The sequence below is a fragment of the Styela clava genome, chromosome 5 (assembly GCF_964204865.1).
Source record: "Styela clava chromosome 5, kaStyClav1.hap1.2, whole genome shotgun sequence".
Classification (NCBI taxonomy): Eukaryota; Metazoa; Chordata; class Ascidiacea; order Stolidobranchia; family Styelidae; genus Styela; species Styela clava.
The window spans coordinates 9,103,387-9,129,959 of NC_135254.1; the positions used below are offsets into that span (position 1 = coordinate 9,103,387).

At 34.5% G+C, this 26,573-nt stretch overlaps 2 protein-coding genes, 1 long non-coding RNA gene and 2 other non-coding genes across 8 annotated transcripts; 2 read left to right on the forward strand and 3 right to left on the reverse strand.

The window, feature by feature from the left end:
• The first annotated feature begins 49 nt into the window (after positions 1 to 49).
• On the forward strand, positions 50 to 7,929 carry LOC120344960 (uncharacterized). 2 transcript variants are annotated; one of them, XM_078112844.1, is made up of 9 exons: positions 50 to 296; positions 2,555 to 2,661; positions 3,106 to 3,210; positions 3,807 to 3,906; positions 4,344 to 4,477; positions 4,827 to 4,921; positions 5,436 to 5,615; positions 6,225 to 6,397; positions 6,879 to 7,929. In XM_078112844.1, exons 1-9 carry the CDS (start codon positions 151 to 153, stop codon positions 7,009 to 7,011), a joined length of 1,173 nt encoding a protein of 390 aa, XP_077968970.1. In that variant the 5' UTR covers positions 50 to 150; the 3' UTR covers positions 7,012 to 7,929. The 2 variants fall into 2 exon arrangements, with proteins under 2 accessions (XP_077968970.1, XP_039270242.2); XM_039414308.2 differs by having other exon boundaries at positions 4,818 to 4,921; positions 6,879 to 7,928.
• On the reverse strand, positions 672 to 26,570 carry LOC120345108 (large ribosomal subunit protein uL18). Of its 2 annotated transcripts, XM_078112845.1 has the most exons (8): positions 26,414 to 26,570; positions 25,718 to 25,903; positions 25,168 to 25,302; positions 24,047 to 24,266; positions 23,032 to 23,153; positions 21,937 to 22,064; positions 21,154 to 21,260; positions 672 to 681 (listed from the first exon to the last, which is right to left on the reverse strand). In XM_078112845.1, exons 1-7 carry the CDS (start codon positions 26,414 to 26,416, stop codon positions 21,167 to 21,169), a joined length of 888 nt encoding a protein of 295 aa, XP_077968971.1. In that variant the 5' UTR covers positions 26,417 to 26,570; the 3' UTR covers positions 672 to 681; positions 21,154 to 21,166. The 2 variants fall into 2 exon arrangements, with proteins under 2 accessions (XP_077968971.1, XP_039270439.1); XM_039414505.2 differs by lacking the exon at positions 672 to 681 and having other exon boundaries at positions 21,109 to 21,260.
• Positions 15,389 to 16,953, forward strand: LOC144423032 (uncharacterized). 2 transcript variants are annotated; one of them, XR_013475522.1, is made up of 3 exons: positions 15,389 to 15,597; positions 16,110 to 16,181; positions 16,270 to 16,953. It is a non-coding gene; the product is annotated as an uncharacterized LOC144423032 (long non-coding RNA). The 2 variants fall into 2 exon arrangements; XR_013475523.1 differs by having other exon boundaries at positions 15,389 to 15,571.
• On the reverse strand, positions 21,447 to 21,585 carry LOC120345247 (small nucleolar RNA SNORA57). The gene has a single exon (XR_005569883.2). It is a non-coding gene; the product is annotated as a small nucleolar RNA SNORA57 (small nucleolar RNA).
• Positions 22,241 to 22,379, reverse strand: LOC120345246 (small nucleolar RNA SNORA57). Its single transcript, XR_005569882.1, has one exon. It is a non-coding gene; the product is annotated as a small nucleolar RNA SNORA57 (small nucleolar RNA).
• Positions 26,571 to 26,573: the final 3 nt, after the last annotated feature.

A 26,573-nucleotide genomic window follows, 5' to 3' on the forward strand; every position in this document is an offset into this window, starting at 1 on the left:
AAACGTTCATTATTATCATATTTAAAACTTTTCCTTTTAATACAGATTCAATTTTAAATATTTATGATGTAGTCAATGAATTAATACGGAAGAAGCATCAGCAACCAAAGTTTTCAATTACTGACAATTTCACCGTGATTTCAAATCAAAATGCCGGTCAATGCATATCGGGGTTCATTCCCCACATTGTCCGCCATGGTTAAAAGAGAAGATGAAAACAGAAGAGCAAGTATGAGAGCAGAAGCAAAATTAACTCAAGAATTTTTACAACCAGGGGGAATTGATGGAGCAAAAAAGTGAGTGTAAACTTACGTTTATTTTTTAAATTTATTTTTAAGTAGATGTACAAACTTGTGATTTGCGTCTATTTTTGTTAACAATTATCTACTCAGTGGTGGGACTCGAAGGAATCGCACGGGTTCGAGCGAAAGAGGATCTGTTATTAAGGTTTTAAATCATCAATCAGTAATTTTATTTTTTACCATTTGATTAATACACTCTGTATGAACAAAGAAAAGAAAAAAAACGCAAAAATGTCATTTTCCGAATTGAAAGGTGACGCGCAATACTGGTTAACGAGCAGCGACACCCGTGATTAAGTCCAACAGTAATTAATACGGAAGAAATCAGAAAGTCAAACATTGTTTTATTAGAAAAAGTTTACAGCGAAAAAAACAATGCTACGTACAAAAATACAACTCCAAGCGTGGTCAAATAAGGTAACCCTAGTAACGGCATTTCAAAGACACAGAATATACCGTATCGAATTAATCATGTAGCAAATTATACATCATACGAATATCAATACCCAAATGATAAGCCAATCTACGAATGGTTCCCCCAAATTTGACAATATCACTTACGTTATATTTTATCCAAGCAACAAAAAGACAATTTTTTGAAATATGAATAAACATATTTAAGTTAACAAAAGAGGAAATACTGACAAAAAATTGCTTTAAGAATATTTAATTAAGTACTCGATCTAGCCCAGACATATTTATGGCATAAAATACAGTAGAAATTATTTTTGTTACCGCGTGCTGTAGGGTGAGCTCTGGGAGTGGCTGACAATTAGTCAATCAATTCTTACAAGAAGACACGAGTGAAAGTAGAAAAAATTCCGTATATTATAAATCACGTTCTTCTTTTTTGAAAATAGTGTTTACGTAATTTTATTTCCACCAAATAACATAAAATTCAAAAACAAAGTTTAAACTTGACGATGGCGCTCTTAAATCATACGTTACCAAAGGGTTTATTCTCGGACCTATTACTAGTATTGTTTCCGCCGAACCGACTACAACCTGAGAAACGCATCTTCTTTCCTTGTTACTTTAGTTATTACTTTAGCATGGTGCTTCATAATCACGCTAGCAAATCGTTGGCGGTCATGATATATTTAAATGTACAAGAATCAAGTTAGTAATATTACCAACATCCTTGTTTTTGTTGCCCTATTTAAAATCTCGCCTTAGTGACGTCCGCCACAAATGAACGATTAATAATCTAATCTAAAAATACTAATTTAGATTTCGAATCAATATTCAATCTCAGTAATATGCAGGGAAGATTTAAATTTGTGAAGTAATTGCCATGTTTCTTCCACCACATATTTACTTAATTCGCTAATAGTGTGTTTTTGCGCAGCTGACTTATTACATTGAAGTTTTAAAGGATTTAGTTTTGTGGCCTCTCTACGGGTTCTTGACAACAAAAGGCTAAGAATATGAACAAACAACCCGCTTATTCATGAGAGGCATTTTATGAGCGGAAATATCAACAAAAGATTTATAGTTTATAAAAAACAGTAAATTATTTTGAATTCGAAAGTTATTGTGATAACTTGTTAAAATATAATATTTTAATTTTGATGAAAGGGTAATAATGCCGTAGAAAAGAAGATTCGTGTAAATTCAGTATTCTGAGTGGATTGAGATGTTCTACACAAAAAATCGAAATATAATAGTTTATCAATTAACAGCACAATTTTGATATAATTTTGGCATTTCATAGCAGGGTAAAATTGTAAATTTTATGTCAGAAACTTTTGCTTGTGGCTAACTGGGAGTAATATATAGGTATATGGCAGATATACATTTTCATTTAATTATTCTGGACGAAGAATTGATATAGACTGAGAGGAAATTGAACATGTGCAGATTCAATGTTAGAAAGAATATTGAGTAGTAGCGGGGCCGTGCAGTAGGTCATAATGGACAGTTACTTGTATGCATTGCTACTAAGATATCTAGTTTAAATAGAACTTTTGGATTTACGACTTTCTTTATTCTATATCAATATACTCTATCGGCGCTCCAGAAGTATGTTCACCAATATGGGGTAGCTAATTTTGTTCGCCTTTTTTACATCAAGTTGTGTAAAGCGACTGAAACCTATGGGCAGGGAGTATATTTACTTGGCTGACACAGACAGTCCCTGAACTCGTAATAAAACTAAAATGAGAAAAATCGAAATAAAATTATGGTCTAACCCTAACCTGGTACACATACTACGGAAGTACTCTCAAACTGTCGTCTTCTATTTATTTCAGACATAGTTTATCAGTCCACAGACGAGAGCGTGAGCAAGTGCGACAAGAACTTGAGAATATAAAATCATCGTTCAATAGAAATAGCATAATTATGATGCAAAATCCAGGTACGCAAACATTAAATATACTTTTATTGGAATAAGAAACAGTTTGCTCAATAAATGAGCTCATAAGAAACATTGTATTGATATATCTAAATTTGAATTGTCGAATGGCTTTTATATGTTATGTTTTTCAATTCTTATACTGTCAGGAATGATTGGTGCCCCATTATGCCTTGATTTTTATTTAAAGTCGCTGTTTGTTGCCATATGTCAAGTCTGATTGACGTTTGAATAGATGGGCATTCCTTTTGAATGAATATCGTCTCAATGATTCATTTTCAGATTTTAAATGAATATAAATGAATAAAAGATATCTGGTATATATACATAATCTAATTGGAATACTCAAAATAATACAAATCTATGGCAAACAATGATTGCCATGTTTATAACATTTGCCATATATATCAGCAAATATAAGAAGTATAATTTTTTTTTCTTTTGCAGATAACATGAAATATCTGAATCCTCAACTTGCTGAAGATTTGGAAGAACAAGAATTTATAAATGCGCAGAATCAACAAAACAGTCGGAGAAGTGGGATCCCAAAAAGTGCGATCACATTTTTTTAAATATGTCAATATCAATACAAAAATGGAAAGGGAGCAAATTGCTAATTATATTTCGAAAGAATAGAGAGTAACATCAAACACTTAAGTCTTTATATTAACATTTTACCCTGAAATAATATGTGTATCCATGTGTGTTCCTGTATGAGTGACTTTCATATTTCCACCCAGCAAAATTGATCGCTTATGCTGACCATTCAAACTTTTCTGTATTAGAAGTTGGTTAACGATAGCCAAACACCAACATCTATGTTGATTGATTGTCCATTTTGATTGACAAGCGTAGCATTCCGACACGAACAGTCAGATTGATAGATACTCCCGTAGTGTGTAAACCAGGTTAAGGTTAGGCCATAATTTTATTCCGATTTTCCCTATTTTGGGTATATACATTACGAGTTCAGGGTCTGTCTGTGTTAGCCAAGTGAATATACGTCTCTTTACACAACTTGATGTAAAGTAGGCGAACGAAATTATTTACCTCCGATCCTCCATATTGGTACACACACTTCTGGAGCGATGATATGCTTATCAGTGCATACATGGATCCTGAGCATTTCATTCAAATTTTTTTTCTAGATTACGGTCGTAATTATTTTGGATACAAGAGTCAACCAGGAAGCAATCAACCTCAGTTCCAACATATGAAAGCAATAAAGGACAAATACAGCCATGTCAAGTATGTTACAACTTAAGCTTTCATGCTCTTGCGCCCTCACAGTCCTAGATGGGGATTACGAAGAAGAATGGCCGAGCGGTCTAGGGCTCTGCGTACAGGTCGCAGTCTTCGATACAGGCGTGGGTGGGTTCGGGCTCCGCTTATGTCATCATTATTTATCGCGTTAAAAAAAAAACTTTGCTGAAACGAGAAAGCAATGATCGAATATTTGGAAACGAAGATCACACATGAGTAGGTTATATCGAGTCCAATGGGACCTAAACAAAATGTGAAAAAAATTGGTGGCGTGTTTCTTCTTCAATCATTGACAATTTGAACCGATTGGCCCATTAGTCACTGAGGAAAGTGATTTTTCCCAATAATATAAACATTTAGCAAGAAGATCCATTAGTGCATTTCGTTCCCAATAAGAACGTTCTTACTTTTTACTGTTTTAGAAATTACTACGAATATAAAGGACCAAAAATGATGGATAAAAAAACTCGAGAAAAATTGTCAAAACAAAAACAAGAAAATATGAGCGTGCAAGAGAGAGTGAAATCATTTTCTCTTCCGGAGAAACCAAGAAGCGGTAAGTTGGCTAGAACCAACGCGGAGTAAAATCTTCCCATTGCAAATATTGGATTACTTATCTGTTATGTAGATCGTCCGTGGGCAATCTCCATGGGCAATCTGATCTCAAATTTTGCCTATCGTAAATGCTTGTCGAAAATTACGTTGGCCCAATAAATTATGAATTATTGTCCGCATGACTGTATAAACCTTCATATATTAACTAATATCTCCTTGTGCTTGCTTTTTTCCCATTCATGTTCCTGTGCTTCTTATATGATATATATTTGCTTAGGCTTCTTCCTTAATACATTCAATAAATATAGTAAGTGCAAACTTAATAAACTCATAAATTTTAGCACAAATAGTTGGTTACCAAGCACTATCAGATGACACAAATAAAACGGCAGTGAAGCAAACAAATGATGAAGAAATTCAAAAGCCATCCATAGTTACAGAAGAGGTAAAAGACATTGTTTGTACGCTGTTAAAGTTGGCCACTATCTTGTTTGAACTACTGAAAAATCACGTCGATGATGTTTTATATGAAATATTTGGCGCTCCCGTAGTATGTGCACCAAGATGGCGGACAGGTTAGGGTTAGGACATAATTTTATTTTAATTTTCCTTATTTTAGTTCTATTACGAGTTCGGGGACTAGCAAAGTGACTTCCGTAATGTTTGTACCTGGAATTATGGCCTAGCCCTACCTGGTACACATATTACGTTCCGGTGTCCGCCATCTTGGTTCACATACTACATTAGTACCAAATATTTTTACCCATTTCAGTTGAAACAACATGAAAATATTGAATACCCTCAAACGTAGTTTGATAGAACTTTTGAATTAGGCTTAATATTAGAGATTTAACGCCGAGTGGAAAGGCTAAAATATTGCTAGGATGTCATGAATAAAAATATTTTTTTTTCATGTTTTTTTTCGTCAAAATCTATCTTCACAAATCTATCTCTATAAGCATAAACGCGAAGAAACTCAGGTCATGGTTGCTGGTCTTGCTCGGGCAAAAAAATCATCTAAGAACACAACAACAGAAGTTGGAAACTCTGCAGAAGAAAAACCGTCGCGAGAAAGCTACACTCTTCCAGGTTTAAGAGAAGATGAAGTAGGAGAAATTCCTCTTCCACCATCAGCAACGGTATTGATAGTCAAAAAATTATATTCTAGCTGCTCAAGCTGGGCATTGCAAATCGAATCGAATATTGAAGTATTCAAAATCGCCGCCATATTTTTTGTCCGCCAAAGGTCGAAGTGAATCCATATATATTTTTTTATTGAAGCATATTTTTAAAATGCAATTCTCTTCTTCTTGTTGAATTTTTGAAAAAAAAAATTGATGTTTTTTTATTGTGTATGAACACTTAGCGAACTGTCTGAGTGATAATTTCTATCTTATTAGTATTTTATGTGCCTTAGGGGCCCCATTACAATACAATGTCACCTACATTTGCATATTCGAGATTCGATTCGAAAAAATATTCGATTTGATTCTGAAATGCCCAGTCTTTCTGCTCAGTAGAGACATATATTGGACAGCAGGACGGCTTCCGCTTTGAAAACTTATTTGCTTTGCTTTAAATAATTTTTTCTAATATTTGGTGGGCCAATATAATTCTTTGCTCTCAAACAGCTGAAGTAATTGCTGTCAGCGTTGAAAAATTGAAAAAATGATAAAAAAGTATACCCTAGTAGAGGCTAGAACTTAAAAGCATATGAATTTCACATATTTGTTGTTTTTATGTTTTAGCCATCTCGAAGAATGAGTCGCATCCGACCTTCCTCGCCTGTGGGATCATATCGTAACTTTGATTCGGGTTCAGTCATAGGATCAACCATGTCTCTCCCACCTTACAGAACTTCGAAACCTAAAACTGCGCTTGATCTCGTATTTGATGCGGATACTTACGCTCCAGATGGAAGGTAAGTTGTGAATTGGGATGTAGGATTGGGAAATCCTCATTTTAATATCTTCCTCCGTTTTGTGGAGTATATTTGGCTGTATATTTTAATACCGCTTTTATAGTGGGAAAGTATGTGAAGAGTACAGTTTTAAAGTAGGGTTGGAAGGTGTCGAACAAAAATGCAAAATATGAATTTGTGAAAAATCCAATGTGTGTATATAATATATAATCTCATCTGTCGTGACATATAGTAGTCGCAAGTGCATTCAGATTTGACTGAGACAGGTATTGTTCTATAAATTACTTAGGAGAATTGAGTTAAATACTAAATCAAAGATGCTGATGAAAAGTTTTACAGGAGTGTACGGTATATCTCCAACACTCTAATAAAGTGAGTTCGACGCTTTTGGGCGATGCTGTTGACAATGTTATACGTCAGAATGACGTCAAAGAATGTAATGAATACCACAATATTATAATAAAAATCATTTTTGTAACAGGTTACGGACTGTTCACTGTTTACCAAACGTTGACAAAGCTTACAAAGAAGCAAGACAAGCAAGATACGTCAGAACTAAATACAAAAGAGAAATCGACAGAGAACTTACTGTCAGCGAAATATTCAGACGATAAACAGTGACTGCAAACAACAACACCACGCTAATAAGCCATATATATATTATATATTTTCTATATCTGTCACCATTTATAGCTTTCTTTGCGACATGAACAATATAGCTATACGAGGAGGGCCATATATATATATATATATATAATAATCAGCCACACCTGTAAGCCAAATTTAAATTTCACAATGACACAGAAACTTCAGATTAGTTCGAGACGTTGAGATCCTTTTTAAATTCAATTTTTATTATGATTAGATTATACAACCACGATTGTTTGAGATGAATATTATTGATAATATGCTATAACATTTTCAATAAAGGGGATGGAGTACGGGCAGTGCCGGAGATGGTAACAAAGGGACTTCGGAATAACAGATATTTGGGAATGCTTCGGACAACTAACAAGTAAAAACACTTTTGTGACATGTATCGATATGTATATTATGAATGCCATATGAAATATGAGGTTCTTATTTAAACATATCGCCAAGTAGCCCATCATAACTAAAGAGCCAAAAACGCATGGTAAATAGTGGCGATAACGGTTTGGTATTCATTTAAGTTTTGTCGTACCTGATTGCCTAAAAATCGTATTGTATAGCATAAACCTTTTACATATAGTGAATATTTTTAATGCGTACAAGGCAAATTTTGTTTTCGTTTTTATGGAGTAGATTTTGCTATTTTTATATCTTTTACTCAACAAATTTTATTTAATAAAGTATAATGATACTTGACACATCTTCATCAAAAGAACAAAATTGATATGTTCGACCACGAAAATTTCATTTATTGTAATAAATATTTTTATGTTGAATTGATTAAATTCCCTTCCACTTTGGTCTTTTATATTCCAACAAGGGCCTTTTATATTAAACTAAAATAATACTCCGAACTCGGATATCAGTTCTCAAAATTGAAATATATTATAAAAGTGGTGGAAATCTAAGGTATTGATCGACGTTCAATATAGTAAGAAAAAGGGGCGCTCCAGAAGTGTGTGTACAAATATGGAGGTAACTAAATTTGTTCGCCTACTTTACATCAAGTCGTGTAAAAAAACTGAAACCCGTGGGCAGGGGGTATATTCACTTGGCCAACACAGACAGTCTCGAAACTCGTAATGGATCTAAAATGAGTAATTTTCTTTTGTCCAGATTTTATTCTGTACTAACCTTACACAATACTTCTTCGAAAAAAATGTATCACGATTGAAATGGTAACAAGGTTAGTTCAATCGCGTTAGGTTTCGAACCTAATTGCGGGAATATCCTAACAGTGACATAATAATAAAAACGATTGTATCGCACTGAATGAATATTAAGCATAAAATATAAAACTGATATTGTAAAAAATAATTATTAAAGTTGATCGGCTAATTAAAATTGGTTCTGTGAGCCAAATCCATTAGTTCCATAAAACAAATGACTTTGAAAGCCTTCTCAACATGAGCATACCCACTTTATTCTATAAAGTGAATTTACCTTCGTAATTTTCTTTGAAAATCGCTCATATACACTATACACTTATTAGAAGGTATTGTTTCTTTAGAATTGATCGTTTTTTAAAAAATGTTATAATTCAGAGCCAAATCTTATTTGTTGTAAAAAAATAACAGAAAATCCAGATTCAAGACTTAAGCTACTTTTTTCGTTCACCTAGAAGTATGTCAATAAATAGGTAAATATATTTTCCTCCGCGTTTTGTTGTAAAATATTTCCATTCAATATTTACTATTATTTCCATAACATTTGTCCGCATTGAAGCATGATATTCGATTCCGGGTCGGAACTGTTTGGTATTTTCAATTCAAGGAATAAATATAGCGAAGAAATTTTATGCAAATTCGTGTCAACAAAATACTAAGAATGCCAGTAACGTAGTATTCCAAATTATTAACCGTTAAATTGCTTACCACGTTTACCGGCACATAGTGCTGAATGTATACTGTAACGAAACGTGATTTATATAGCAGCCGGCAAATAACACCGGAACAGACATGATTCTGATTTGTCAATAATTAGCATAAAAACTATGACACACAAAATGCTCTGACATAAAAAGCCAAAGGTCCAAAACTTTATATTCATTATTTTCAGTTTCGGTAATCGAATCAACAACGTGCGAGGGATAATAAGTTATCGAAATTTAACAGCTCGGGCCCCCGACCGTGCATTAGATTTCTAAGTCACTGTCTTCGACTTTATTTGAGAAAGAACAAAAATTTCCACGCTGAGATTTGAAAATAGAAATTTTGCGATGCATTTTGATTAACTCGTTCGAACAGTTGCTTTGTGATATTCCTTTCAATTTTCGGAGTTCTCCCTTGTCTCATTAGTATATTTTTGTCGTAACATCTGAACATTACGCGCTGTCATCCTTCGGGATTTTCAGGTAATGAAAATCTCCCTAGTTTGGAAAATAAGTACGATCTAGTTACCGAAAGCCATTTGATGGGTTCCTTTCACTACAGGGGCAGTTCCTCACGTTAAATCCATTATTGGACAAATAGAATTTCCTTGAATTATTTTTCCACAAGTGACGTTCTCACATCAGTACTCTCGCAACTTTTGACGTCAATCGGTGACTTTAATCGATATAACACGTGACGCAAGAAAGGACGTCATGGTCTCAACGTACGGTTGTTTTATTTCAGTTTAGTTTAGAACGTTTACTTAACAGAGACGAAATAACTTTCCCAGTTTTGCAACAGGACCAAGAATTCATTGTTGTCGCTCTGCTACAATTTTTTCAAAAATTCCGTTTACCAAGTCATCAAGTCATGTCACGCAGTTAAAGATTCTCGGAATTCCTTCCAACGTTACATGAGTTGTACACCGACTTTTGCTAAACGAAACTGCACGACTCTGCATGTTATACTATGACTGATATGAGAGCAATATATATATGTGTATAAAACAACATAACTTCTCTAATTAAGTACATGTATCTTCAATGACAAACTAGCTAGCTATTCTTATATCTGATCTTAACTAGTATGTAGTGTCTATACATGACAAGCTGTGGTGTTCGCCATATGATTAAGCCGTCCTGGCGGATTGCATTTCGCCCAGGATAAATATCTTCAATCGTATCTCATTCTGCACATTCAATGAGATAAAACGAAAAATTTAATTACAATTACAATAACTATGAATATACATTTTGAGCAAAGCCAATATCAAAGATGGGAACGGAAATTGTAAAACTGTCCATTGTTCAGTTATTAGGACATTAACTTAAAATCTGTGGTGTGATAATACAGAACCCACGGGCTTGGTATTTAATATTCACTGTTCAATTTACGTAAACGTGCATTTTTAAATAACGTGTGAAAGTATTTTCTTTCAAAAAAATGACCAAAATCACGGTATTCACCATGTTACGAATATCCAATCGATTAGCGAATTAGTTTTGCCATACTTGGAATGAGTAAGGAATCGATGCTACAATAAACTCGATTCAACCATTTTTCCTCATTCGATGGAATCACTAGTAACAACGAGAAAACAATTTTACTTGAATATATATATATATATAGAATACTTTCACTACTCATTCAGAATGTCTAGTGCCTTATCGCAACGGACATTCAATATAACTTAATAAAATGAAAATCTTAAAAAAGGTTCGATTCAGTTTCATGCAGTGAGAATGCTTGTCTTTTCATATAAGAAGTCGAGCGCTAGATCTAAACAAAATATCGATAGTAACTCAGATTAGTTTATAAAAAAATTGAGTTTGACAATGGAGTTATTGGTGAAATACAGCTGTAAAATTAGTAGAGAAGTTAGATGAAATCGCTTTCAGATAAAACTTGTTTTCCTAGGAAATTTTTTCCCGGCCAATCGAAGCATAATATATTATAGAGATAATGTATACCGGTATTTGAGGTACTGGTACAAAAATAGAAATAATAAACATCACAATGCAATGTTCAGTAAGCAGTATGTATAATAAAAACAAGATTCCTAGTTATAATTTGATCAGGGTTAGGTGCGGAAACTGGAATAAGTTTGCGCTACTCGAAACATTTAGGACAAAAGTATTCATATTATATTTTAGAAAACGATTTCACTCAATAAAATTGAATGATTAAAAATCATCATTATCAAAGTTACAACCAATACTCAGGTTTTTTCTACGTGGTGATCGTTATCTCCTGAAAGCTACAATTATACTTTTGAAAACGAGTAATATAACATTATGTTACGTGATACACTGAACATCAATATCTTAAACCTTTATCGTAAGTTAATAAAAATTAATGCCTTGGGCAGTTTTTGCGTTTTTTGAGATGTCAAAGTCAATCAAATATATATGGTTATCTGACATTTAATTTCATTTGAACATAGATTATTACTTTTACTTAATGAGATTAAATCAAAAAATAAACATTGAAAGCACGATAGTATTATATATTCTGTATGGTTTAATTTAAACTAAAGTGTACTGAAGAGTAACTGTACTGAAGCAAATCAAGGAGTAGGGACCCAACTGCCCGGTCAGATTAAAGGTTCTCTATTTAAACTAGCTTCGTCAACTTCGAGAAAGTCATTTACATGTGAGAGAACTAGTTTGAATTAGAAAAAACTTTATACACGGGAGTATCATTCGCATGTAATTCAGTCAGTTAATCATTTATTCTTCCCCACAAAAAAACAAGTGTACAAAAAACGTGTAATGTAACTCTTGCGTTCAGAAGAACATTAAAATATAGGACCTCATGAAGTATGCGCACCAAGATGGTGCATAACCTGCACTCAGGTTGTGTACCAGGTTAGGGTTCAGGTTATGCGACATCTTGGTGCGCATACTTCAGGAGCACCAAAATATATCCCCTCTTCACCGACACATATCTGTATATATTTTTGAACTTCATGTTACGTGTACGGGAAGCGGTTTTTCAGTTTAAAGACGTAATTTGTAATTGGTCATCTTATTCCAAGGAGGTTCGAGGAATATGGATCTCTAGATGCTGAGAAGAGCGACGCTTAGGTGGTTGCGTCTAAAAATTGATAAAATAAATTTGTTTGCAATTTTTCGATGCACAGATATACATGAACACCAATGCATACTTAGCTAAGGTGTATAATTTTAATCTAGATAAGTTTGTCAATTTCCCTATAGGCCTATGTTAATATTTGTGACTTCTTAATTCAAACGTTACAGATATTATAGTAGCTAAATATTCCAAAAGATCAACATGACCGAGCTTTCCGAACGAACTCGCATCTTGATGTATGATGACATCACAAATAACCAAACCGAAGTACCTGGTGAATCAAATGAGACGATTTCTACCACGTCACCAGTTGACGTAACGACATTCGATGAATCAAAAATATATTCCGAATGGTTGATTTGCGAAGCGATGACAATATTTTTAGCGATCATTCTTGCGTATGTGTTGATATCTCTTATCATTTACCATATACGGCGAAAGAGAAGAGTTCTACCAATCAAAGACAAAACCAGAATACGAAATCAACGTTACTACATTGCTTTAAATGGATTGACGATAACTGGTATCGGATTTGCATTTATTCGAGTATTTTGTGATATCGACGCTATATGGGGAAGAAGTTCCGAATTGAATTGCAACTACATGAAAAAACCAAAAATATTATTTGCATTTCTAGCATTTGGCTTCGTTTGTTTCAACTATTGGCTGAGACAAAGGATAATCTACGGCAACGAACAACTTAAACATCTCAGTAACAAGTTTACAAGAATCATTAGTCCTGTTTTTCTTATCATCATCGCAATACTTTATCTTGCAGACCTTGGTTTATTTCTAATAAAAGATCAGAACTACCGTCCTTTACCGCCATACGGATGCTCAGAATCAAAAGAACTGTTACCGTTTTATATTGTTGCTTTTACGTCTGTGTCGGCACAAATTATTCTAGTGGTTCTGCTTGTTTACCCGATCATCAAAAGTCGGAAAAAGCTACCTGGCAGTTTTAAACGTAAAGAATGTAAGCTAAGAGATTTGCTTTACAGGGCATTTGCAACTTGCTTGACTGGCGTGGTGTTCAACATCACGGGTTTGATTGTTTTACGATTCATTCCCACTCAAGTTGACGACATAGGAATGTTGATTGTTGATATTAACTTAACCATACTTGGACTTTGCATGGTTCTGTCTTTCGCTGACTGGAAAAAAATGTTGTTTCCGTGCTCGATATCGAAAAAGAGAAAATCATCAAATTCTATCAGCGTGACGTCAGTACCTATGATGAGTCCTCAAACACATAGCTAGCAGTGAAATGTGGTTTTAAAGATGAAAAGAAAAGTATATAATATTGATTGACTGCTGACTACCTTGTAACAAACGATATAATGATTGGTACATTAAACGCCATATGAAGTAATCTTATCAAGTTTTTTGTGCAGAGATTATGACACTTCAAAAAAGTGGTAACAAGAAACCTAATTATAATATTATTTTATTTTCTAATTCTTATATAATAGTTTCTGATAACACTTTTACAGCAGAACAATATACTGTGAAATTATTAAATTATTTTCTAGCAAATCTCTTGATGTTGCAATTTTCAATACTTTGTTAAGCGTAAAACGATAGAGAGTTCACGATCAAGGTTTACGCAAGTTTACAATCAAAGTTTTCAAAAAATCGCGTAATTTTTAATCGAATCCTGGAATACAATCAAATTACAGTATATATTCATGGTGAATGTATCCACATGAAACAAAAGAACAAAATTCTTCAAAATGGTACGTTCCAAATCATAAAATATTCATCAATTTTGAACGTTATGTATCACTGGATAAACTTCTTATTTTCCAACTTCTTCACACATTTTTATAAATATATTTGTAAAATCGCTTGCTTCAATGACTTTTATGCCTGTGTATTTTTAGATATTTGTATGGAGCTTTATGGTATCTTGCAAATGTAGATAGGGTTGTTTTGCATGGGTATTTCAGTCATAGTTAGTCTCTTATTTCCCTATTAGGACTACGGCAGTACGTGGTTCAATTGCGTGGCAGCGTGTAGTTATTTTTGTAAATGCATTAAATGTTCAATTCACGTTTAGACTACGTGAGTCGCGTACTGTTCGCCGTATCCCACACCAAGCTGCTGCCGCGTTCAACAAATACGCATCACAGTAAGTATAAAAACAGTGCAAAATCTACCAGCACATTTGCAAACGTCGGTATTGTCACAATGAAATGAAACAATACGACTGAAATCGGCAAAACAATACAAGAGTTTCGAAGTAGAAGATAATTTGTACGTTGTTGTTTGCTTGCGATTTTGTTGCGAGCATTTATAAAAAAGTATTACCGTTTCCCCCCGAAAATAAGCCAAGGTCCTATTTCAATTTCCTTCCGAAAATAACACTAGGGCCTATTTTGGGGGGATGTCTTTTATTTTCATTCGTCAAAAACAAAGTTACAAAGTGGAGAATCACGAGATTTTTAAATATACAAAATATGAAACCGATATCCATTTACTTATAAAAAAACACGTTTCTATTTCAATATTAATCATTTGAAACGTGTAGAAAATATTTTTTGCTATCGACTAGGTCAAAAATAAATTTCTTGCTATTGACTAGGTTTCTTAAGAAGAGGGCTTGTATTAATAGAGGCAGTATTCTTTTAGTTTAATATAATGGCAAAAGCGTGATGTAGAAAAATGTATTAACCAGCTGAGTTTTCCTTATTATGTATTCATACCCGTTTATGGTCATTGCTAGTATGAATTATGAAAATGGCGCACTTTAAATTTGAAATAATTTTCCAACTCCAGTTTAATGCTACCATTTTTTTGTTGCAATGACAAGCTTTTAACGGGTTTTAGTATGTTAGAAGTGAAACATTTATTTTAAAAAATGACTCAGTTTCGTCTCCTGCAATAAGTCATGATGACAGTTCAACGTGTTCGGCATGTACGCTAAATATATACGATTGTAAATGGAAAGAAAAAGAATATATTTCGCAGTTTTGTGAAGACGCATGACAAAGGAATCAGACGTATGATTTTAAACATATTGTGAGTGGAATATAAACTGGTAAAATTGAAACAACTGCATTCAAATTACGTTGTTTACTTATGTTGTCAACATGGTTGCCAACACAATCTTCATAAACTATATACCAATCCAATCCAGCGATATATCTCTCTCCATATATATATATACATAGTTAAGAGTGGCGTGCATTATAAGAATATCACACTCAGTTAGTGGCGGAGTATTTTATATTTGTGAGTTTTATCAATATTTCAGGTAGATTTCGACGAAGAAATAACTCTGTTTCCGGATATTTTTATCAAGCTATTCATCGGTTTCCGTACATTTTTGAACCCACGACAATTGCACCTGCATACTATTACACCAATGACATAAAACAACATGATGCGCAACTCCGGCATTTTTGGCCGAAGATCGTATTCGATAGCACGCTCCAATGCACATACTTGACGAGACGAAAACGAGCGGATGTGTGTTGCTTTCAAGGCATAGCACGAATGGTGTTCGAGGTTGCTTCGACAATTGTTGTGGTTTTTAATGATATGTGGAAAATTGAAGGTAAAAATAAATCGGAAAAAAGTAAGGTAAATACTATTGTTGTATATCACACCCGGGCATCGCACTGTTAAGTACATGCGGGAAAGCCAGCTTTTGTCAAATACTACGAAGTTATTAATTCAGTACGGTACGTAGTTGCCCATTTGCCGAAATTGCATATTTACTTACCCCTTATGGTTTCAAATAGTTCATGCACCTCCATTTAGATTTTTTTAATCAGTGAGGATATATACTTATTGCTGTAACATACTATTGCTCATTCACTTTTATTTGCGTACTGAATCAACGGGTTAACAAGTTCACCTAAAATTTCCTCATACCGGTCTATATTGTATAATCTGATCTCTCAAGTATTTGGAGCCACGAATGCTTATAATTTTCTGACTAAACCCCTTTATTAGTTAGTTTATATACCAAACTCAGTAAAACATTTTTTACAAAAAACATAAGATATTGGATTTATTAGCTTTTCCATTCTGAATCATATAGACTGCTTTATTTATTCTTAACGAAAATTAATACATCTCCTCTCCTACAGATGTGAAAGTTGTGGACAGACCTGTCTAAGCATTGTGAGACTCCTGCAGCACAAGAGGCAATAGCAATAATAGTGAGTATATCAATCAAGAAATTAGGCCGACATAAAACAAAACTTTCAACTATTCGTCTAACCTCAATTTCCTATTATTTATTCACAGGACAACTGTAGCTGAAGGGGAGATATCAGAAGTCTGGCGACATATCAGTGACAGTTTGATTCCAAGAAATATGATTAGAATACTCCATAAATGTTTGCAATAGAAGAACAACCTATGGAGGAATGCAAAGACATTTGACCCTCCGGTAAAGTTGTGTATGGCCCCTACATCCTGCAGGGCTTGAGGGAAATAACTAAAAATTCCAAAGCGTAAGATTACATAAGCGGTCTTCTTTGTAAAAAGGCACAAAATATGCCAGACATACTTAAAACAGCTTTGAAAAATGAGGATTACGGTTCACTGACTACACCTGTGTTATATTTGGTTCATCAAATTTTGGTAGTACTATAGAAGAAATTCAGAAAAGGGTATAATCATGATTCATGATAAAATAATGTTATATATTTTGGACAACTTCAATCTAGACCAGGGATGTCAAACTCGCGGCCCCAGAGAACTTCCAGTGCGGCCCTCGAACGCTTAACAATAATTGTAATAGTATTTTGGAATTTTTTTTATTTAAATGTAAAAGATTTTTCAAACCTTTTAAAGTGAAATTGAATATTCACACAGAAAACAATTTACTGAAAGTAGTTTTAGAAAGGTAATTTTTTTTTGTTCACATTTTGACTCAATTAAGAATACACATCAAGCTAGCAAAAGAATACTGAATAAAACACTTGAGTGATTAAATTAAAGTACACGAAGAAAGTGGCATTTTCGGAGAAAATGGGAGTTGCAATATTTCTGCATTTCACAAAATTCTGAAGCACATTGTTTAATTTGTCATATTTCCATCAGTACAATGAAAAACACAATAAGCTCAGCAGTCAATATGACAAATTCGAAGACCAACTTCGAACAGAAAATTTCCATGTGTTTGTATATTAATATAAATATGCAACGACTTAGTTACTAAAAATCAATATCAATAATAATTCAAGCAATCCTATGCCATGCAATGTAGCGTGAAATGTCTTGTCGAAAAAATCTGTCATTTGTTTTTTTACTGATCTATACATGAAATGATAAAAGTAACTTTTTTGCATTACTGGAATTAATTAAACTTTTGCAAAGATACAGATTAACCCATGATCATGTGACCTCGTTAGTTAGAGTTGGTACTATAAAATCATTTCAGCCTGGCCTTAGTATGCTGGTGACACAAAGAAGATGCCAAACGTCAGGACAAATGTAATTAAAAAAACATTGAGTTTATACTGTAGTATTTTTGTTAATTTTAGGTTCATATATTTAGATTAAGTCATTTTTAGTGTATATATTATTCTTTCCTTAACCAAGGCTTGTTCAAAAATGATTTTGATGGTTGTACATGGAATTTTATGATTTTTTGTAATAAATACAGTAACTTGCAATAATAGTGGAATGCAAATATTAATATGTAATTGCATTTGAAATTAAAGAAAATAATAAAACTTAATCCAACTGATTAGTTGCATCACAATATATGTCACAAACTAAAACTATCTGAAAAATATCTCTCGAGTATACATTATCAAAAACTGTTTGCGGCCCTTTTTACAATTTCCAACATGCAATGCGGCTCTCGAAACCCATGAGTTTGACACCACTGATCTATTCTAGACGATTCAAGCATTGCTTTGGGAAATAGTATCACTTCAATTAAATTGCAAAAAAAATCTCGCTATATTAAATACAAAACCGTTGCTATCATAAAGGTAAACCAATTCAGCCACTCGGAATATATTGGCCTTCACAAAGCAATGGAGGCAGAATTGAGAGTTCATGAGCTATGCACTTTTGTTCTTTTCTTTGTCTTGAACTTTTCATACTCCACAGCCTCTATTAATTTTTTTTAAATTTTAATTACCATGTGATGGCCATACATACTGTATCTTTGTATTTTCTGTCATGATGTATTATCTCAATGTGTCAAACTTTTAATTAGTGTGTATATTTTGCTTGCAGATGACATGAATGTATTGTCTTGCTTATTACCTCAGCTTCGAGTATTGACAAGAAAAAAGTGCCCGTAAATTACGTAAAAAATGTTTAACTCTTTGATATAATCAGAATTCACATTTAATAGGAATTATAAACAGCCAACAATCAATGAGAATTATTTGCAAAATTCCTCACGATTGAATTTGTCTTCTAAAATCGGAGGAAGGCAAAACATATAGGTAGTTTCCATTCACACAAGTCTTTCAAGAAGACTTGCTCGAGACAAACTAAATGAGCATCGTCAGGTGATTGGTAAGGCTGCAAGTTGAATCAGCCCTGCAATCTCCTGCATAGAAGATAATATTAATTAGCGGGCTATGAGCTAAATTCCTAAATTTAGACACAAACCTATCTACGAGGCATTATGTACCAGTAATGTTACCTACGATTAACTGAATATGTAATATGTCTAATAAATTCACCTACTAAAACAAGTTCGATAGGTGCAAACTTTGTGTTATGGAATTGTATCACAGCACCTTTAAGAGAAGTAAAAACAGTTTTGCTGTTTTGTATGACACCCTCTTTAAATGAAATTTCAATGTTTAAGCGCAAACATTAAAATTACTAACTTTGAACTTTGTCATTATCTGCAAAATGTTTCACACAAATCCTTACGCTATCGCTTTTGTAATATTCTCTGATAAAAAAAACGTCTATGATGTTCAGAATTACTCTTTACAGCTTGTCTGTCATTCCAGCTTTCCAAATGAGCAAAACTTCTCAGATATAGAGATTATTTTCTTTCGTTACAGGCGCAAAAAGTCAGGTACGACACGTAAAGAAGACGCCGAGTAGCAAAAGCAAGCGGAAAACCGTCGCGAAAGGCGACGAGAAATATGTGCATTGGAGCGTATCATGAAATACAATCTTTCGCATGTAGTCTTATGGAGTGACGTCAGAGTTGCCTATCACGTTGTTTAATGTCATTGATTACACCTATGGAATTTTTGTTTTGCGGATATTTGAACGCATACTAACCCTAACCCACGGATATACACAATGTACGGTCACCCTATTCATCATCGGCGTAGGGTTAGAAGGAATGGTGATCGTACATTTGAACCCATGTGTATATCCGCGGGTTCAATCTATATGCGGGTCCTAAAACCCACAAGTTAGGGTTAATATGGGTTCAAATATTCGTAAAACAAAAAAATTTCTTAGGGGGCAATAGTATGCAGGTGCTATTGTCGTGGGTTCAAATGTAATGGAACCGAAAGAATCCACGAACAATTTGATTACGAAACGAGACTTTGATCGGCACAAATATTTTTATGAGAGCATCGTTTGATCTGGAGGATTTACTATGTTCGAACGTAAGATAAAATTAAATTAGTTCATTATTCATCTCAAAAAAATTACTTTACGTTGAATTGAACTCTATGCACGCAATTGCCAGTTTTCATGGCCTTATTTTCGGTATTCCAATTGATTAGATGCTCTGGTATCAGTCCCTGGTCACCCTAACGGAAGATATTGCAGCAGTTCTAGTGTCAAAATGGGGGCTCCCGAAGTATGCGAACCAAGATGGCGGACATGGGAATGAAATATGTGTACTAGGTTATGGTTAGGCCATAATTTTAGGTATAAATACTACGGGAGGCTCTTGGCTAGTCTTCGAACTGATAATAGGACTAAAATAAGGAAAATTGGAATAAAATTATGGTCTAACTCTAACCTGTTACCCATGTTACGTTCCGATGTCCGCCATCTTGGTTCGCACCTCAAAATGAGTCGTCTCAAACGTCCACAGAGTCTGGTTATCCAATTTTCTGAATAAATCCCGCATTATTGTTTTTTTTTAGACTGATTTGAACTCATGCGATCACTTTTAAATGGCTCTTCGAGACCTCTTCTACAAGGCTATTTCTAACAGACCACCATCGGGTCCATTCAACTTCACAATTAAGCAAGAGGATACGAAAACCCTTTTATTAATTTGACGCTTCGGAGATAGTCTTACTCAAGAAAATGCCAACTACGAACTAGGAGTAAATGTTCAAGTCGTCGCCCAACTTTAAGCGGCGCTCCCGAAGTATGTGTACCAGGCTAGGGTTCAGGCTGTGCGTAATCTTGGTACGGATAACCCCGGAGCGCCTTCGAACCTAAATACCAACCTTCGATCAGAGATTCTACTTCACCCGAACTTGAAACACTCATGGAACACCAGAGAGCTATACGGTGACAAATAACGTTTTTCTTTTTCAACTTTAATGTTGCATTAGTCGCAACAAAATCCCCGGCTTCAATAAATAGACCATATTACGGTGACGAATTAAGATTTTTCGGACACTAACAAATTTTTCAGTGCGATTTTCTAGTCCAGTGTTCACATATGCGACAAATTACGAGCAATCAGACAAAATGGCAAGTGCAGTTTTAAGTATTTTGTGGCGTCCGAAGAACCATTGCGACTGGCTCTTTAGCTGTCACAAACCAATGGCGGGGGAATTTTTGCTGCCGTAACCACGGCATGTCGGCAGGGCTGCCCCTGACGGTGACAATTATTGGGTAAGTTATTATGGATACAGTTTTGGGGTTAGGTTTCAGTAGATATAATTGATAAACTAAAATCTGGGTTCCATTACGTTTGAACCTATGACGATTGCACCTATGGAAATTTTTTTTGTTTTACGGATATTTGAACCCATACTGAACCTAAACCGCGGATATACACATGGGTTCAAATGTACAATCACAAAATCTGGTACATGACTTTGTGATTATACCAGTAATAGCGCCATAACCCATGGCAATAGCCGCCATCGCCACTCCATAATGGATTCAATGAAGTGTTAATGGTTAAATAACCTACTCTTCAAGACACTCGCTCTAAAAAAAAAGGGATTCGTTCAGCGCATTATTTATTAGGAAACTTCCAATGGAGAACAATGAAAAGTTTCCATCTTTATCCCTCTTGTTGCTTAGCACGCAAGAATGATGCTTTCTTCTGTTTGACACGATCTCTGCGCTGGGAGAATGTCATCTTCTTGCGATTCCATCTGAAATAAAAAATTTCAGAATTTTTATATCAAACTTTCCATTTATGAGCTGCTGTCTATTCACGATTGAATGGTCAAATGATGAAATTGGCTAATTTATCGTAACAGAAAGATTTCATCTTACCACAGAAAGTCTAGAATTCTTAAACAACATTACAAGCCAAAGCCAGTATTTATTTTTTGTTACTTTGTAGGTCCGATTGAGGATAGAACCACAGTAGTTATACTTATGGCACCGAAGACATAGCAGATCAAAGTTTAGTTTACCTCCCATTAAAATCTTGACAACACACAATACCAATGCAGTCAAGTCAAGAGTTAGAGGAATCAAAATGAAATCAAACAAGAGTGAAAGACATCAATAGAAAAAAAAAAAATTGGTTAATATAGAACAGTGGTTCTCAAACTTTTAAGCCACCCCCCTTTTTAGAAAGTAAAGTCTTATTCAAAAAAACGTGTCGAAAGCAAGTGGATGGAACGTAAACATGGAACGTAAACAACGAGTATGAGCCCTCCTTGTGGAGCGGGCCCCACAATTTGAAAAACACAGATAGAGTTTTATGCAACGTCCAAAAATATACATAAATAGCATTTGGGAGTACATCTTAAGAGTTATTTTAATTGTATTGAAAAACAGTCAAAATAATATACGAGGCAATTCAACCAGACAGCATACCTCTTAGTCTTTCCAGCAAAGTCAGTCTTCTTCTTAGGAGTAGGATCCTCCCTGATAGCAGCATGAGCTTTTGTGTACATTTCTTCAACTGTATCTGCCGTTACGCCATGCTTAATGTACTGAGAGAACTGGGATGAAAAGAAAACCTCAGTTAAATGAATAGTTTAGGCATTTGAAATAGGACACAGACTGTCTGTTCAAGGTTGAATGATCATTCGACGAAACTGGTTAATTGGTCATGATGCTTGCCACAAAAAGTCCCGCTACAACATTTACAAGCTAATACAAGTATTTATTTTTGTTACTTTGTAGGTCCGATTGAGGATAGAACCACAGTAGTAATACTTATGGCACCGAAGACATAGCAGACCAAAGTTTAGTTTACCTCCCATTAAAATCTTGACAACACACAATACCAATGCAGTCAAGTCAAGAGTTAGAGGAATCAAAATAAAATCATCAAAAGACATCAATAGAAGAGAAAAAGTGGTTTTTAATTAATATAGAGCTGTGTTCCTCAAACTTTTGAAGTCGAGACTTATTTAGGCTTGCAGCGACAATACCCAAAAACCTCGTTTTATGTTGTATATTGAAACTTTGTAACATTTTTATTGCTGAAACACATATACTTATATCAAACTTATCCTTGCTAAAATCAATAAAAATTAGTGTTCATATTACTTATATATTTACTCCAAATTAAATACAACAAATAAAAATTCTACTCCAAAATAGAAAAATACGAGTTCAAGGTCCAGATCATCAAAATAAAGATTATTAAATATTCAATAGAGAACTAATATCGGTACTCCAAAAGTATGTGAACCAAGATGGCAGAATCTGAACATAGTGTGTGTACCAGGTTAGGGTTAGGCCATAATTTTATTTTTCCCTATTTTAGTTCTATTACGAGTTCAGAGACTAGCCAAGTGCTCCTGTAGTATTTGTACCTGAAATTATGGCCTAACCCTAACCTGGTACAAATACCAAGTTCCGGTGTCCGCCATCTTGGTTTACATACTCCGGGAGTATCATACTATCAAGTTCTAGTAAAACTATATAATCATGTTTACCCAAAGAATTATTCGATGTTACCTGTCTCTTGAAGGCCTCTTCATCTTCCTCTTCCAATTCTTTCATGTAATTGGAAACATGTCCGCCAAAAATATGGCTGCGATGAACTTCAGCACTGAAATCACCAGACTCATCATCGTAACCTGTTACAAACCAGATTATGAGAATCAACAAAGAAATTTAAAAACCTGCGACACACGTGCGTTCGCTCAAAGAACTATGGTCTTATCTGTAAATGGTATAAGTAACAAAACTAGAGACATATGTGCGTAAATGTCAGAGATTTTGATAAATCTAAATGAACATAGTACCATAATTTAAAACATCTACCATCAATAGACGGTATACAGCCCAATCACTACTTCTCTGCAATCAAAAGAATGGTTTAAATTTATACTATACAGTACAACTTGGTATTTATTCAAAAACCAACTTTTAAAATTGTACGCAAGTGACTGACGAAGACCACACTGACATCTAGTGGTCATCGTTAATTAACGAGCAAATATTATCACACACTGGGAAAGGCCGCTCAAGCTCATTTTTATAAGCAAGCACGGGGCAAAAGTGTGTAAGTTAATGACATCACACAGCATACTGTCAAAACAGATTTAGATGCAGGTTAGTCCAATTGAGATGCACAAAAAGAAATGTACTCTACACCAGGGTTACTCAACTGGCGGACCGCAGTCCGAATCCGGACCTTTTGGGTATTAAATTTGGACCGCAGCCGCGTTTGACTTCGAATGTATCATTTGATTTTTCTTCCATAATCATGACATAATTTTCGTTAAACCACCGAGAAAAAGCGCTATATTGAGCATTGCACTAGTATTTTGTCAAACAATTTATAATTTTGTTTGTATAGTTAAAATATATTTCTGGAAGGTCCAGACCCCAGTAATTTTAAATTTTGGGTACAGACCTTTGGTGAAAATAGTTGAGTAGCCCTGCTCTACACTACCACAAAAACTTATACAGCACAAGTACTCTTAAATTATAACCACTGTATAAAAAATATAAATCTGATACAAACCAGGAAACCTTTTTGTTGAATGAGGAATATCAAGTCCACCATCGGCAGCTCCTTTCATTGCTCCAAAAACTTTGGCACCAGTGGTGGTACGAGCGAGTCCAACATCTAAGAATGCACGGAAAGCACCAGGTTTTCCATCCACATCCTCGACATAGAATTCGTCTCCGTCAATTTCAGTTTGACCTTCATAAATCTCATCCAATCCAAATTTATTGAGAAGCTGAAAAATGAATTCATTGAGTGAAATATTAGCACATTGAATATAAAAATTGCACCTGAAACATCTCAATGAAATACTGCTTTGTAATTGCTACATAATGCAATTTTAGGTCGATAACTCTAAATCCCGAGTCTAAGTCCAGCCAGGTGAGGGTCAAATAAATAGAGTCAATCTCTGAGCGAACTCCTACTGGCGATTAGCTGAGCCTGATTCAGAATCATTTCATCATTCGAGTCATACAACTACAGCATACCAAACACTTAGCTATTAATTATTATTAGGTAGTTCTTAGCATATCACCGACTCCACGTTTTTTGGCAACTCATTGAGAGTTTACTTTCAAACTTGAGAATATTTCAAGTTTTGTAGGCAAGTGACTGACGATCACCACACTGACATCTAGTGAGGATCGTTAATTAACAAGCAATTTATATAACACACTGGGAAAGGCCGCAGATGCTCATTATTGTAAGCAAACACGGGGCAAAAAAGTGTGTAAGCTATTTCTCCATTTAGGACAACGTCTTGACTTAACTAATTTGAGTCTATTTACGACTACAATCATCCGTCTCGCTTTCAGAACTGGCTAATCGGGTCTGGAGATACATCAGCCGGAAATTTATTTAAAGAGAAAAAGCACTGCTCAATTGTATAGACACGAAGGTCGCGCCTATTTCAAGTGATATATCTGTTTCTACAAGTCTTCCAGCGGAAACGTTAAAGAAAATAAATAACAGTAAGCTGTGTCGCAAATTTTCATCTTTACGCACGGAAACGTTCCATATGCACACTTTGTGTCAAGAAAGCAAAGAAGTATGTACAGAACGAGTTCATACATAACTATAGCAGTAGCCAAACTAGTTGATGCGAGCAAGCAAAAGTTCATCTAAGCAAATCTTACCCTTCTGCTCAGTAGCAATCCAGTACAATAAGCAGCAGCATAATTTGTCAGCCCAACCTTGACCCCATATCTTGGAAGTTCATGAGCGTATGCAGCGCATATCACAACATCCCCTTCAATACGGGCGTACGCTATCTGAAAAAATAGTTTAACATTATTACAAATCGACAATATACTGATAAATGGATCTGTGAGATTTCAAACGGTTTAAAAAATCGCAAAATCTATGCGGGTTTATTCAAATATATTTACAAAATTACGAGGCTGTATTTAACTTAGTTTTCCATAATTTGTTTGTTTAAAGTTTATTGAGTCTTGCACATATATCTGTATATATGTATTTACAATACGCTATGGTTCATACAATCTTAGGAAATAAACATCTGTAAGAAGCAACTCATTTTCATGGTCTGTTGCGCAGATAATATTATAAATCAGGAAATTGTTTGCTACACTGGCAACTGGAAACAGTCAATTACTAAAATACCAGCTTTGAGAATATTCAATCAATTACGATTTGAATAGCATTAACAGATTATAGAATAAATACCTGGCATACAATGTCCTTGTTTGTGAAACGAACAATCATGCGATACTTTGGTGTGTTGTACTTGTTTTTATCTTGTACAACCAATCGTTTACGAGCAAAGTAGTCAGTTTTACCTTGACGTCTACGCTTGTATTTAACTTGGTATCGCTTAAAGTAAGCTTTGTTTTTCACAACTTTTACAAATCCCTGAAAATCAAATGAAACAATTTGTGAATTTCAGAACTCGATTAATTAACTGATTACGGTAAATAACTTTTTGATGAAGGCAAGCAAATGAGACTAGAAATGTCTTTATTATCTCTATAGGTGAAATACTTTTTGCTCTATATTCCAGTATTCAGACATTCAATTCTAAGTTTAATCATTTTGGGATTCTTCGTCTACAAGACGTTTAATCTCAATGCAGCAATGGTACCGTAAGCTTTGTTTGCTACAGTTTAAAGATAGCCTGTTGTCCTTATCCATCAGTCCGTACATGCTTTATAGAATTCTTACTCATAAATATGCATATTATGAAAAAATAAACTTGACGACCAATTCGCGTCCCCTGCACCGTGACATATATTTTACTAAAAACACCGTGCCAATATCCGTGATAATCGACAACACAGAAATATTTAATATGACAATTACATGCACAGATTGTTAAATATACTACCACTAAACTTATAAAATTCCAAACGAAATCAAACTTACCATATTTACAGTCAAATAAGGTTTTCAACAAGGACAAAAGACCGATAGCATCGGTCTAGGGGTCGACTACATTCGAAAAGAGAGACTCGGGAAGGTTTTCATGCTGACTGCAATAACTACCACAAGAGGTCGTTGTAATGATAAGTATAATAAAAACACT